Genomic DNA, 16,716 nt, shown 5'->3' on the forward strand with positions numbered 1-16,716 from the left:
ATAGCTCCATACTGTTTAAATTACAAAAAAGAGCACTTTGAATTGTGACAGGGGTCAATGGGAAATATTTGTGCAGAAATCTCTTCCGTAACTTCCGCTTACTGACATTACCCTGTTTGCATATCTATGAATGTCTGGTATACATCAAACAAAATATTAGTACTTTCGAAACCAATGAAGATATCCATAGCCTGAACACGAGAAATAAAGATAAAATTCGTCTTACTCTCTACAAGAAGGGATCTAAAAACTCAGCAGCTGACCTGTATAACAAGTTACCCAGAGAGTTAAGACACAAACCAAAAGTGGAAAAGTTTAAAAATAAAATCAAAACCATGCTAATTAAACATTCATTTTACAGCATACAAGAATATACAGAGGCAACACTCATCTTTTGAATGCATACAGACATATCTATTGGACAGAGTGTGAAGGACTCAAGGTCTTGTGTAAGTGTAACCAGAATAAATGTTAAAAGGTATGGTTAGTTACCATACATGCAGAGCTTGCTGTTGCACATCAAACTAAAATAGTCAAGTATAATATCTTTATATGCAAGGGTTATAATACACCAATATATATGTGTGTATCTTATGTTAAAATTACCAAACTTTATTCTCATGTACTTCTTTTTGCAATGCCCTGTACTACTATGTTTAAACAAGATAAATATTAAAAGGTATGGTTCGTTACCATACATGCAGAGCTTGCTGTTGCACATCAAACTGAAATTGTCAAATATAATATCTTTATATGCAAGGGTTATAATACACCAATATATATGTGTGTATCTTATGTTAAAATTACCAAACTTTATTATCATGTACTTCTATTTGACATGTCCTATACTACATATGTACCCACTTGTACAAAATTGTAGTCCTTGGATGCAAATAACTCATATCATTATATCATATCATATCATATCATATCATATCATCATTAGCAAAATCAGATGCCTGTTCAGTGCAGTCGATTCCCCTACTATAAATTGCTTGCATTAAGTGTTTAATATTATATTATCTCGTCCCCAGATTTTCGCTTATATAATTATTTTTTTTATTTGATATATTTTATTTTACTTCGCGTTTTGTGCCTCTTGGCTAATTTGCGAAGATGGGGATGAGTGATGAAATGATGAAATTGATGAATGGACATTCACAAACAACCATGCCTGAGCGGGATTCGAACCCAGGACCCTTGGCGTTGCAGCACAATGTGCTAACCACTCAGCCACAGGGTCCGGCTTTCACTTATATAAATCGAAGTAATTGTTGTAATTTAATTAAATATGCTACGGACATACCTTGGTGTGTGAGAAGCGTGGTGAAATCATGAGAATGAGCGCCACAGTCGTTCTAGACATGCGCATGTGCGAGTCGGCCATTTGATGCGGTCTTACGGACGCCTGCTTGTTGCTGTGATACAGTTGTGAGATTGTGGGCGTGTGCTCTTATTCTGAAGTGCCTGATACAGAGTACAGTGGTGTTTGTGTTTGCAGTACAGTACAGAAGAGAGTGGTTCAGTATACAGTGAAACAGTGTGTGTTTATCGCCCGCACATACTGGAAAACTGAGTCCATAAAGCAGTGTCAGCGGCAATTTACTGTTCAGTTTGGAGTTCGGAAACCGCCTGGAAAGTCTTCAATTCAATATTTGTTGAAGAAACTTGAAACAAACAATGGGAACATTGTTGGATGTCCATGGAGGCGGACGTCCAACACTGCCAGTAAGAACGATGCGGGATGTGAAAAATAAATTGATGGCCTCACCAAGTAAGTCCTTGCGGATACTGTCTCAAGAAATGGGGGTATCCAGAAGCACGTGCCAATGAGCTGCAAAAAAAAAGCAAAGCTGCATGCATACCGTGTCACTGCTGTGCAACAATTGTTACCTCCCGACAAGAGAAAAGAATGACTTACTGTAATTGGTTCCAGCAATATGTCAATGCACACCCAGGAATCCTTGACTACACGTGGTCCATAGACGAAGCATGCTTCCATTTAAATGGTGCCGTGAATTCCTAGAATACCCGGTTATGGGCTAGTGAGAATCCTTACGCCGTGCACAAGACACTGCATTATTGGTCCCATCATTTTCGAAACAACAGTAAATACTGAAGTGTACATAGGAGTGTAAACCAGTTGGATGACGAGGAACTTCGTACTGAATATTTTCAGCAGAATGGCGCTACTTGTCACACTTCCAACATCAGCATGAACGAAATATAGTCATTCTTTGAAAATTGCGTAATTTCAAAGGGACTTTGGCTACCAAGGTCACCCGATCTTACCCCACCGGACTACTACTTCTTATGGGGCATGCTGAAAGGGAAAGTGTATCGCAACAAGCCACGGATTCTTATGGAACTGAAAGACAACATTTGGCAGGAAATTGATGCTGTGCCTCCCGAAGCATTGGCGGCACTCTTCCGTAACATGGAGAGATGTGTGCAGGCATGCCTTGATGCTCATGGCGATCACTTCCAACATTTTCTTTGATGACACCATGCTTCACACACACCAAGGTATGTCCGTAGCAAATTTTATTACATTACAACCATTACTTTGATTTCTATATATGAAAATCTTTCGCCAAGAACGAGTGAGACACTCTGTATACACACACACACACACATTCTAAAGTTGCTTTTCATGATTTACTCATCATTTCGAACCAGGAACCCTTGACTAAAGTTGCATATACTGATACGAGTAATAACATTCTGTTCTTGTCACAGAAAGTTCCAAAATAGCCCATTTTTCATATAGACTCTAAAGTAAATATCACAAAGTAAAGGAGAAAATGAACATAAGAATAAAATACAAATGTTTGAAAAGAAGAAGAAAGATTTTCATATTCATATTCTTTATTTCCGTTGACCCATGTCCATAGGTATGGAAATCGTCATATAAAAATACATACAGTAAACAAATATTAATACAATTTTAGACACTTCTTTGTAGCTAATCAGTGGTGATTTATTCATTCTTGGTTTTGGACTTTTAACCACTGTGTTTACCACAAGAATTACAGTAATGATTTGAAGAACTACTAGATGAAGGAAATCCAGATGAAGGAAGAATACACTATGGGAATGAAATTACATACAATATTTAAGGCGAGCACAATAATAACTGAAGATTTTTTTTAGTGTAAAAGTAAAATGTAAAAGTAAATATGTAACTCATACAACATGGAAGAAAGTGGAAGAATGCAAAATATATACAGAACCGATTAATGATAATTTAGGCACAATAATAGCATATAGTGAATACTTCGTATATGATAATATAAATAGTATAATTACATTTTCTGTACAATCGAACTATCTTTATTGACAATTTATGTAATTTAATATTTACAAATTTAGAAATTCATTTATTGAATAGAAACAGTGTCATAATAAGAATTTTGTTAATTCCCTCTTAAATTGGGTACTTGATTCCATTGTTTTCATGTAATCAGGTAATTTATTATACAGGTGGATACCTACGAATTTAGGGCCTTTTTCAACAAGAGTGGTATTATGAGTTTGTATAACCAGATTGTGATTTTTCTTGTGTTGTATTGATGTACTTTCTTGATACGTTTGGAGGAACTAGACATATCTTGAAGTAATTCTTGAAGCTTTCCTGGTGGCAAATGAAGAAGTTCTCTCAGGAAATCAACCTGGCTGATATCCCGAGAGAACTTGTTCATCAATAGACATATCTTGTTGTACATAGCACAGTAAATGTAATATATATAGGCAAGGTAATGGTAGAATGCCAAGATCCCTGAAGATTTTCGTACATGGTTCATTAATTTTCTTTCCTGCCATAATTCGTACTACTCTCTTCTGCAAAATAAACATTTTTGCACTGTTTCTAGCATTCCCCCAAAATACAATTCCGTATGTTAGTTGCGACTGGAAAAAGACTGAAATATGTTGTTCTTATTGTCTCCCTGTTTATTATGGTTCTTAAGGTTAGCATACCATATATGGTTTTGCTTAATTTTCCTGCTAGGTGTTCAATATGTATGTCCCAGTTGAGATTTTCTTGTATCCAAATACCCAGGAATTTCATGGAATTTGTATATTTGACGTGTTCATTTTCTATTTTTTCCATTTTCATTTTCTGGTTCTTCATTGTTCTTATTTCTTGAATGATGAAATTTTATTGCTAAAGTTTTGTTTTTATTTATTGTCAACTTATTTGTGGGGAACCATTTGCAGAGTTTGTTTGAGGTGTTTTTTTTATTTGAATTTAGAATTTGTTCATTTTTTCCAGTTAAAACAATGCTCATGTCATCTACATATAAGGTAGTTTTAACTGAGGGTAAGTTAGAGGGCAGGTCATTTATGTATGCATATGGTAAATAGTACTGGCCCTAGAATAGAGCCTTGAGGAACCCCACATGTCACTTCTTCGAGCCTAGAGATATGGGAAGAAGCATTGGCATTTGTCCCTTCTACATGTAAGATCTCTATAAAAATATAAAGAGTAATATAAAATAATCCAATCCTTAAGACATATTTTAAGCACCAGAGAATCCAAACAAAGCATGTGTACATTCAGCCATTCTTGGTAACATTATACTGAGTTACTAAATCATGTAAAAATGACTTCCTCCCATTATAGGGCTACCATACGTCCTGGTTTTCCCGGACAAGTCCTCTTTTCGGACCCTGAAATTTGCGTCCAGGCCGGTTTTTACTTTTTGTTAAAATGTCCGGGTTTTTACTTTTATCCAATCATCATCGGTCAGAGATCACGAAGTTACAACTTTTCTAATCATTAAACGTCTGATGTTGGCAGTACTGGACAATGCGCTAAGCGTTAGTCGTTTGTTGTTACAGTTTCAAGTTCCGGTCGATGTGATTTCCGCGTCATTCGTTTGTTCGTGTTTCGAAGTGGAGAGTTTGGGAACACAGTGTAAGCTACTAATATGCCTAAAAGAAAGTTCAAGTTTGCTAATAAGTTACAAGAAAAGTATTCATGTTTTAGACGTGGTAGAGACGATTTTGAAGGCGAGTGTATGGTTTGTAAACCCGGTACATATGTGTCTGTGGCAAACAAAGGAGGGCTAGACTTGCAAGCACACGTGGAGTGCGAAAAGCACAAAAGAGAAGTCAGAGGTGAAGCTTCATCTACAAAACTGACTCAGTTTTTCACGAAACCTGGCAGTGAACATGAAGATAAAATAATTTTATTTAATGGTGACAAATTGTATTTATGTAATGTTTTAGTGTTTGTGAATAAATTGATGGTGTGTGTGTGGCTTTCAAAGAAAATGTCCTCTTTTTAGCATTTCAAAATATGGTAGCCCTATCCCATTACCCTTATGAATCACTGTTACTGCTCGATAGTTTCGAACACCATACACTGGGGATTATAGGCCCAATTTCATAAGAATATTGGGACATCATATTTTGCTATTCAAAATATTATTTATACAGTTAGATTCAATATTACTTCTCCTATCTACTAATAACACGCATTCTAATCAAGATACAAGATAGGAATGAATAATTAAATACATGCAACCTGCCTGCAATTTCCTAAAGAATGAATTCCCATTTCGCTTCATTGTCACCAGCGTAAATTCTCTGATCCAATGAAAGTAATTAAACATTGACAAATGACATCCTTTCACATCTGCATACTACATGTGAAGAGAACAACCGATTTTCAAAGTAATGTGTAGATTCACTTGAAGATTTACAATTGCCTTAAATCGCAAAGTGATTCTTATGAAAACCAATTGCACAACATTCTGAAAAATGTACTTTTCATTTCTGGTTTATTTTTAAGAAATAAATATTCCATGAAGTCATTTACTTCATATGTTGTTGATGTCGCAAGAAACACCTTTTGTATTTCCTCCTCCAATTCCTTCTTTATCCATTGAAAAGCACAAATACCATCTATTTTCCAATAGCATGGACTCGTTTCATGATCGTGGTTCTCCTTCAAGTAATCTAAGGGGTTACGTTTGGAGGAGTTCCACTTCATAATGGAAGCCACGAGATTGTTTCCATGAGCCATGATTCTCTCAAACAAGAAGTCGAAAAATGCTCCTTTCTCGCCCCATTCAGCAGAGTTCAACAACTGTGCCTCAAAAATTGGCGCATGCTCACTTTTCATTTCTACAACAATCAATTTTATTGTGTTAGGATGAAGAGAGCAAACAGCACAATGCAGAGGTGTACGTCCAAGAGAATCCTGTTGGCAGAGGTAGAATGTGACGTTTCCTTTGTTCTCTCTGATGAAGTCAATGAAAAAGCGCAACAGGCCACAATTGCGTTTATTGGCTGCAAGATGAATCAGTGACTCCTCTTGAACATTCTCTGGGAAGAGAACTGACAAAATATCTCCTCCCTCTTCCTGCAGCCTGCTAAAGACACGTCGCACTGCTTTATCTAAATCGTATGTTGCTGCAAAATGCACCAACGTCTCATGTGACTCAAATGTATGTAGGACGTAAGAAGGAAAGCTTTTAGTGATCTCAGATATTTTATCAAATGCTATCGCCATTAAATCGTCATACTGTGAGAGGATAGCTACGAGTACTATCTCCTTGAGTGAATCTTTTCTCTTAATCATAGAATGTACCATTACAGAAAATATAGCTTTGATATGTTCCTGATTGCTCTCACAAAGAATTTTCCTTAAAAAAAAGAATTCTCTTCTCCTAAATAGAAATTCCAATATTAATTGCAAACAAGCTCCTTGACGCGGTGACAATGCTTGGGAAAGACACGGGAGAAAAAACCAAAATGCAATATCATGATGTTCAGCGCTTTTCAGAATAAACCTCATCATTTCAACATCGCCATTATCTACAACTGTTGGAAGTAAAGTGTTTAAGTGTCCACTCGCATTTAACGTGCTGTCTGTCAAAATTTTGTTATATTCCTTTAATTTCCTGTTTTTATACAGGCATGAAAGAAACCAGTAATTGAAATTACTGATATTGCACAGTTGTAGAGCTATTTTACATGGTGTAAAGTTTGCAACATTTTCCTTAGCCTGTAGATCACATCCTCGGCTGATCAGAAGTTCAAATGCTTCCACGCACTTGTGGGTTGCAGCTAAGTGACAAGCGGTTCTTCCAAGGCCATCTTTTTCGTTAATATTTGCTCCGTTTTCTAATTCCTCTCCAAGGGAATGGACGTCATTTGTAAGAGCAGCAATATGGATTCTGCTCTTAGCTAATGCTCTATCTACAAACAGTCTTATTACTTGATATTCTCTTCCATAAAATTTGCCCTTAAGTAGTTTTTTAAATTTCTTGCAGGGTCTTCCATTTGTTATGAGCTGTACTAAGTGTAATGCAAAGAAATACTCTGCCAAACTCCTGTGGACAAAGGATATGTTTCCTTTATCGGATTTGTGCAAAATCCCAATTTTAATAATATCTTGCTCATCCAGAAACCATGATTTCCTCAATGTACTCAGACAGCAGTCACAACGGAGTGAATTGTCTGTTAGTAGCTCGTCAAGGGCTTTCTCTGTGCACACGCTTCTGTGCTCCTCCGAAACCATGTCGATCAGGTTCTTCTGAAACCATGAGCTATGTTTTGCTTCACTTGTTATGAATTTCTCGCATTTCATGTTTTCAAATTTACTGTAAAGTAAAAGTAGTTTAGTGAAAGAAAATTCCACAGAAGCATTTTCTGCTTCCTGTTGGTTGCAAAAGAACTTGCATCTTTCTTCACAGACCTCCGCGAGCAAGGTTACTTGCAGGGGAATCCCAACGAGACTTCGTATCCTTCTGTTGGCCTTCTTAGAAAAATGTTTGATTACCTCTCGTGCATACACACACACGCGTTCTGATTTCTCCTCATTGGAAGAAACATCCAGATTCTTAATCCAAATCTCTGCCAGCTGCTTCTCCTTTTCTGTTTCGTTGAATGGCTCCAAGCGATAAGCAATGGTTGAAGTCGCCTCCTCCAATTCCTCCTTGAAATGGAGTCTCGTAGTTATTACCACCTGTCCACGTGAGTGCTTCTTCAACTTCCGAAGAACGAGAAGTACTTTCTCCCTTTCTTCTTGCGACCCAATCTCGTCGTATCCATCCAAGAGGAGGATAAATTTCCCTGTTTCTTCGAAGCTGTGTTGAAACAGGATCTTGGAGAGTGATGTTTCTCCTTCCAAGAAGATTTCGCTCAAGCACTTAGAGAAATGTTTAATGGCTATGTTTGGATTGATGTTAAGAAATTTCCCAGCAATTTCTCTGAGGGATACCTTAACAATCCACCAGTCTCTGTGCTTCTTCCTCACTTCTTCTGCTATGTGAGCCAGCTGAGTGGTCTTTCCCATTCCAGGCTCAGCTGCTATTACAGCAATTGGACTTTGATCTGTTTCTTTCTTGTAAAATTTCTCACTCTTCTCTACATACGATCTCAATGTAACAAGAGATCCGTGAGATCTAAGCCATTGGAAATGTCGGGAACTACCTTTCGATGAACACTCAAGTAAGTGGATGTTTCTCCATGGATTCGAGAGACACAGTTTATTAAAAGTTTCACAAGTATTTTCCCCATTCACAAGGAAGATGTTATTTCTTTGTTTATACCTGTAATACAATGCATGATAATCATCTTCTTTTGATGTAATCACAATATAATCATCGTCTGAAAGATTACATAAAAATTCCTCACGTAAAAAACATTCAAGATAAAATGTTCTCGAAACATAGAAATACACCAATGTGTTAGGTACATATTTACCTATAATCACATCAGGCTCTGATAATAACAGCTCAATATGATGTGATCTTAACATTGGAAAATTGTTATCGCTACAGATTTCCTTGAAGGAAATAGAATTTCCTTGGAACCTTACACTCTTTTGCAATAAGGAACTCTGTGTTTCACTAGAGAGACTTGCAAATGAGTAAGTTCCATCTTCCCAGGGGACTATCTTGGTTAAGTCCATAATGTCTTTCATTCTCTCATTTCCTAGAACAAGAATAAACTTTAAAACATTGCTAACACTATGAGTTTGCATCCTTCTCATTAATGACTCCAAGGCTTGTCTTTCCTCCACTGTATTGTCTCCTTCTTCCACTACAACAATTATTACTGTGGTTCCATTCAGTGGAAGTGAAGAGAGAAAAATATTTTTAACCTTCATCAAATCCTGGAGCTGCAAGAGAAACAAGTCCGTGGAACCCTTTGGATATGTGAGATATTTGGTACAACAAAGCTTTAGGGAACATGGAACCGTGTAAACAACATTTTCACTGTCTGTAAAAAGTCTATCAAGATCATCATACTTAGATAATGTAATATTAGCCAAGTTTAGTTTCTCTTTTGAAGTGTCCGAAAACATTTTCAACATAATCTTAGCAACATCCATTTCTGTAAAATATTTAGCTTTCGTCTTGTCTTCCTTAAACCATTTGTCCAGGCCAGTACACAGATTGTCCATTAACTTTCTTGGTTGGATTCCTGGATTTGCTTCCTTCAATTTCTCCTCCAAAAGGTTGTCAATCTCAGTTTCTGTTGGTTGTCCTACAGCAAACCACAAATTCCCCAGAAAGGAATCTACTTCTGCCTCTGCAGCTACTTCTGCTTTTACTGCTTCCATCAAGTGATTTCTGATGTAGTCACTTGCTTGCAACTGAAATAAAGAGCCTTTACTCTTATCCAGGAAGCCATAGTCGTCTGTTACCTTTTTGAAGATCAGAACGTGATTCATGTATGTCACCTTCCAAATATCGTCTTTGCTGTGAATGGTGTCGAAGCTAAGCATTGCTGGTGTGTATATGATATATTTCTCCACATCTGATCCTTTAGAATCTTGGTTTTCACTAATCTTTAGGAAGGACTGGAAATACTTTATCAGGGAGAAATCTCCCTTCTCCGAGAAGAGGAGATTCTGAAATAATATTTTTGTTCCTGCTTCTTTGTGCTTCGCTTGAAGGCACCACCGTATGCTTCGTTCCTGTTCAAAAAGTTTAAAGACGACATCATCAAACTTCTCTGCAGATTTATCTTCAACCGAAAGATTGTAGCGAACATTCTGTTCTTTCATAGCTGAGGCCACGAACAATGCTGCTATTTTCACTTGATATCCTCCGCCTTTCTGAGCCCGGGGAAGTCCAATCAGCTTGTCGAAACCATCTCTTCTCTCTCTCAGCCATATCTGATCACCGCTATTATTGTCTTCCATTATTTTCTATCTACAAGGAGCTGCAAATGGATGACAATCAATTTTGACAAGATTCTAGAGGTTCTATACATCTTCTTCCTCCTGGCATTGCCCTACAAAAATAATAAGAATATTTTGAGAAATCAATAGCGAAAAATTTGCATGCAATATAATAATTAACTCTTACTAGAATCAACTTTAAAAGGTGGACGTTTCACCGCAGCGCACAACGAATCCAAGAATTTCAGATTCGAATCTTAGGGAAGGCATGTGCATTTCACTGTGTCCGATGCTTCGTTTGTTTCCTTAATTCATATTCGTCCTTGTGATTCACATGAATTTTGAACAAACCACGTAACATAACTACATACAGTCAGACCAGTGTGGTATTTGCAGAGGGGGATGGGGGAATTCCCCCTGGATACATGTGCCCCCTCTCTGCTTGATAAATTTTATTCTTGGGAGGGGGGGATGTTGTTTGGGGAGAAACAAGAAATTATTGGCAATTTAGTTACTTTTTCCTACTTCGCCATTCAATTGCAACATTTTCTGTCAGACAACTCGAAGCTCCAGTTGGCGAACACAGATGTGACCTCAAGCGCTGCTCTATTCCTGGAACTGTCAAACAAATGGCCAGGGTTGAAGATGATCTCCCCTCTTTCCTTTTCTTTGTCCACGGAATTTAGTAGGAAAATGCATGTGAAAGTTACAAAGTAGTTGTCACGTGACTCGAACTTGTCACCTCAGAACGTCTCTATTTGCATGAGTGGAACAATAGTACACGAAGATAGCCTACATGGAATTTTTGACGCAAGCGTGATAGCCCTTTACGAAGTCATTTTTTAAAGAACAGTGTGTTTTTATTTAAAATAATGAGCTAGATTTCTTTGTGAAGCTAGAATGTTAGTGGAAAAAGTGAGCATTACGAGTTCCAGACTCTGCTATATCAGGAATCTGCCTTGAAAATGAACGAAATCTGATAAAGATGGTGGCAGTGAAGGCTGTGTTGATCAAAGGATCGGTTCTGAAAATTTGCAAGTGCATCTACACAAGAAGGAGGTAGTAGTAAGGTGTTTAGTTTCTTTGTTTCTTGCCCATGAGAGATCTAACAAATGTAAAATTACGTGGCCATCGATGGCTTGATGTATCTAGTGATGAAGTTACATATACATTACCTTTCATTGCCAACCTAACAAATTTTCAGAACTTGTGTTAAGCTCCTGGGTCCTGAGAAGCAAGTTAATGAGTAATTTTTATGATTTCGGAAATGTAACAGTAAATTAGCAAAGTAGTCTTGGGCGCTATTTTTATGTGGTAGAAAACTTTTTGATTCTGTCTTCCCCCAAAAGTTATGCCCAAGTTTGATTCAGATCCCCAAAAGTTAGGTCCCAGACTAGATTTCTGACTGTGGGTGTCAAAATCTCACTTTAAAAACTGTAGGCAAGTCCCGATTAGCTCTTCTGATCATAAAGGCGGTTAGGGGCGTGATGCTGATCACATCACCCCCACTCATGACCGGATCAAGAAAGTGTGGGGCATTACCACCACACCCCCTATATGCCTTCATGGCGTGGTGCTATGCACAGGAGAGCACTTTACCTTTTTTTTTTATATCGGGTCACGCAACAATATATAAGCATTATCTCATGCTGTCTCTAGACAGTCGGTAGAATTTCCCCCCTCTGGAAATTTCTGAAATACCACACTGAGTCAGACTGTAACAGTAGTGTGTGAAGACACGTACACCCGTGAGAGGAAGAAATCGCCCACCCTTTGGGAATTTGAAAGTCAAGATCTGTATGATATGACAACAAAGCAGGACAAGAACCCCGTTCGGCGGGCCAGACAACTTCAAGTCGGCTTGAAGATCTTACACGTTTAGCGTTCGGCGGGCGGAAGTTGACGTCACGTCTTAAAGAGTGAAAGCGTCCGGCCATTCAGACGGCTTACAGCCATCTTGCAGGCCGGAGGAAGTCAAGGAAAAGTTGACTCGTTTCGTCTGCAAACGATCTTGCAAGATGGCGGCGTCCGTGGAGATATATGCGATTTGGGATAATGTTATTGCGGAGATGGCTATAGGCCTAGTTATCGATGTCTGACAACATTCTTTGTAATCAAGGTAAATACATGATACTTTGAAAATGTTGAAATATTGGTTTGAACTTTTGAAGTGAGAGAAGTTCATTGTTTTATATGAAGACCACGTTGACTGAATATCTCGTCTGCTTCAAAGAAAGAAGAGCGTGACTTCGACACAAGATTTGAACAATACAATCTACTTTAATGAATGCTAAGTACGTATATATCCATAATGAGACTTAACGTGGTAACATTTTTTTTTCTATTCAGAACAAATACTTTGATTGAACTCGGAATATTATGGAGCTGAATATGAAAATGAACTCAAAATTAATTTTTATTACTTGAATACAATTAATCGTATGACCAAAGATGATATACCATATTTACCCCCTTTCCGAGAATAGTAGCTGCCTTTTTCATTCTTTCGTAAATATATTTATTCTCCGTAATTTTCCCCTTTGCAGCTTTATGCTAGTTGTTGCATTGACTAGTCTCATCTACAGACCGCGTGTGACTTTTTTTTTTGTTGTCCAGCGATTCAGCTAAGATGATCGGAGCCGGACCCTGTGGCCGAGCGGTTAGCACATCGCGCTGCGACGCCAAGGGTCCCGGGTTCGAATCCCGCTCATCATTTCATCACTCATCCCCATCTTCGCAAATTAGCCAAGAGGCACAAAACGCGAAGTAAAATAAATTAAATCAATCAATCAATCTTAAGCCGGAAGTTGGTAGTTACGTGTTTCCTCTCGGATGTATCTTGCAGTTGTCTGCCTCTCCGAATGGGGGGCTAGTATTGCCAACCTAATTAGTTTAAATAACATTGTAGTTTGAGACATGCACTTGAGATGTGTTCATGAACGTATTGTAGAGTGCCACACACGTAAATTTGCCGTTGCGTAAAACGAATTTTCGTTTCGTCTCCCTCTCTCTTAGCATCACGTGTTCTACCCTGCTCGAAAACCTTCGCTATTGTTGCCATATTGTCATTCCATTCCTGGACACACTCGCGCAAACATCATTGAAAACAATTGAATAGTGCTCCAGCTCGCGGTTCCCACCTTTCGGCAGGGACGCTAATGTGGCAATATAGCACGGCGTAGTGCTTGCTTCTTTTATGCAGTGCATGTTCATTGGCTAGCTAGTAACTAGTGTTGCCAACTGTAATAATGAAGCACTATTTCTGTCACGTAAGTGGAAAGGCAGGTAAACTGGCGGTGAGTTTTGTTGGATTGGAAGCACCATATTTTTATTTTATACTAAGTATTTGACCGGTTTGACGTTGTGTGCGTGTATTGCGTGTGTGTATGTAAAAGTGTGTGTTTGCTAATGAACGTTAAATTCCATAATGCCTCCAGTTCTGTCGAAGTTGAAATCAAAAACCTTGCATAGCCAAGCTCGGGAAATTCTAAGCAACGTGCACGCGTTCATGAAGGAGGAAGCCAGTCATGGTGTTAGCATCCCAATAAAGCATTTTGGCAAGAGAGCAGCGGCTGCGACTGGAGTTCCTGAAAGAACAATCAGGGCTATTATGAACGAAAGACAATCTCTTGAGATGTCAGAAGGCCCCTGCACATAATTCCACACTCCCGGGAAAGAACGACAAAGACCAGCGACCAAATCGTCAGTGGATGCTTTCGATGAAAACGTTATCCGTAGGCGCATATACGACTACGCTCTGCGTGAAAATGAAGTGCCGACATTGAAAAAATTGCATGTCAAATTACAGGCGGACATAAATTTTGCGGGAAGTCAAGAGAGTTTGCGACGTTTGCTGCGAAAGATGGGATTTAGGTGGAGGAAGACTAGTGTTGCCCACGAGACGAGACTTTGGCCTGTCTCGTCTCGTGGAGTCTCGTGGAAATGCTGTCTCGTCTCGAAAATATTCGTTTGTCTTATGACACATGGTCAATCTCGTCTCGTCTCGAATTTTTAAAACCCTGTCCCGTCTCGTCCCGTGGGCAACACTAAGGAAGACACAAAACAATAGAACCATTCTGACAGAAATGCAAGATATTCGCCTTAAAAGAACAAGGTTTTTGAGGCAAATAATGCACTACAGACGACAAGACCGACCAATAATATACATAGACGAGACTTATTTGCACAGCACCCACAGCACATCGTTTTCTTGGTCGGATGACTCTGGAAGAGGGCTTCGGGTGCCTTTGTCTAAAGGACGGCGCCTGGTAATAGTTCACGCAGGAGGCAAGAATGGATTTGTCCCCAATGCCCTACTCTTATTCAAATCAAATACCAAGTCAGGAGACTACCACGATGACATGAATAGCGAAAACTTTATGAAGTGGCTCCGTGAGAAATTAATTCCAAATCTGCCGCCCAGTTCTGTGGTGATTCTTGACAACGCTTCTTACCACAATGCACAAATAAATCCTGCTCCTACTCTCGGCTCGTTAAAGAAAGACATGCAGAGTTGGCTCCAAGGAAGAGGCATTCCCTTTACACCTGATATGACGAAGCCTGAGTTATATGACATAATTAAAGTACATAAAGCGAAACATGTAACATATAAAGTGGACTCTTTGTTAAATGAACATGGCCATTCCGTTTTAAGACTCCCACCATATCATCCTGAATTAAATCCCATAGAAAAAATCTGGGCTCTTGTAAAGAACTGGGTGGCATCACATAATGTGACATTTAAATTGGACGACGTCATGACGCTTGCGACACAAAAATTTGAAAAAGTCACGACCGAAGAATGGGCGTCAACATGTCGTCATGCAGAACAGATGGAGCGTGAGTACATGGAACGTGAGGGATTAATAGACGACTACGAGGAGGCGGCTGCCCCTCTCGTCATCCATGTAGGGTCCGATTCCACCGACACCGACACCGACACCGACACCGAGGATTTATTAGGAATTGAGGAACTACTCTCTTCTGAATAACTGGAGGTAAGTTCCCAGTTGTTTTTTTTTTTCTGAACTGTAGACAATTTACCGAACCCATAGCTGTGTTCAATGTTATCTACTGGTTATAATCAGGGCTAGGATTTATAGGTAAATTACATACTTTTAGTCTGACGAAATATCGCTGAAATTTTGTGATATCTGTGCGAATAGTACTGTTTGTAGTGATTTAAGGTACATTTTATTGTCAATATTTTTCCATATTTCTAACTTTAATAAATACTTACTTTTACATATTTAAGGAAAATATACTTAATTTTACATATTTCAACAGGTTTAATTCACAAATTGTTCATACTTCATAATTTTGGAATTATTCAAAATAAATAAATTATGTGGCTCCAACATCATTTCAACTCTGGCTCTTGTAGAAATTGCATAGAGGAGGCTGTCATTTTTGCTGCTTAATGCGATACATATTGTTTTCTGTGTTAAAATTGCCATGCTTTGATGGGTGACCAAGTTCATAGCAGGGCCGGCGGAAGGGGAGGGCGAACCGTCCCATCGCCCAGAGCGGCAAAATTTGAAGAGAAGAAAAAAATAAGCCTATTGAAAACTGTGATCGAGCGAGATATTCTTTTGCGCTGAATAGTATTGAAATAGCATAAGAAGTCTCATTATTTATTTTATATTTTGATGTTTAAGTTAGGAATATATTGATTTTCAATTTTCCGTTGCTGCGTAATGACCGGGGGGGGGGGTGTCGAAATAGAGCGGCATCTGCCGCCACCTCCCAGGGAGGCAAAATGACTAGCGCCGGCCCTGGTTCATAACAAAAGAAAAAGCCGCGCAGCTTATCGTCCAGTGGCAGTATATGTACTTGTTATTGTTGTGGAAGCCGGCATCATTTGTAAATGTACAACAAAGGCAACCGACTGTCGCCGATCTCAGAGAGGAAATAATAATACTGCTTGAGGAGGAGTGTTATGGTGCAATTGTAGCGGTTTAACACGTTGGCATGTTATTATCTGCCGTTGCAGTTCCATACCAGTGTATACGGGTTTTGGGAGTGAAAAGTTAGAACGCCACCAGTGCATTAATGCAATGAAAAATAATATATATATTTTTTTATTTTGTTTGAAATCACTCAAATAAGGAATCGTATGAAGAAGTCTTCTATGCAGCATTTTTGGTAATTTTACTTATGTGTTAGTTCATATTTTGCGAATTTTTAGTCCATATGTATGTAGCTACATACAAAGCCACTTGTTAGTACATATTAATCCTAGTCCTGGTATAATGCATGACGTTTAAAACTCAACGTTAGATAGACCTGAATTCTCTAATTTTATTGTTGTACGTAACAGCTGTGCATCGGCGCACCGCAGCGATTTTTCTATCTGGTCCATTAGCAACACTGCTTCTTTAGTTCTGTCGCGCATTGCACGGCAGAATTATCTGCGCTGGACTCTATTGCACAGCACTGTTCAAGGTTTTATTAAACTATTTGTATAACGTGTAATCTGGAGAATCAGATGTTACAACTAAGTCTCTCATGTATTCAATCCTTTCAATTTCGAAGTTATTTATTAAACATTTTGAAAAACATGTTGAGTTTTT

At 38.6% G+C, this 16,716-nt stretch overlaps 1 protein-coding gene across 1 annotated transcript; it reads left to right on the forward strand.

Annotated features, from left to right (window-relative positions):
- Positions 1-14,229: 14,229 nt before the first annotated feature.
- On the forward strand, positions 14,230-15,135 carry LOC145999224 (uncharacterized). The gene has a single exon (XM_083136159.1). It carries the CDS (start codon positions 14,230-14,232, stop codon positions 15,133-15,135), a length of 906 nt encoding a protein of 301 aa, XP_082992285.1.
- The last annotated feature ends 1,581 nt before the right edge of the window (positions 15,136-16,716 follow it).

This window comes from Lepisma saccharinum, chromosome 15 (assembly GCF_977018435.1).
Source record: "Lepisma saccharinum chromosome 15, izLepSacc3.1, whole genome shotgun sequence".
Taxonomy (NCBI): Eukaryota; Metazoa; Arthropoda; class Insecta; order Zygentoma; family Lepismatidae; genus Lepisma; species Lepisma saccharinum.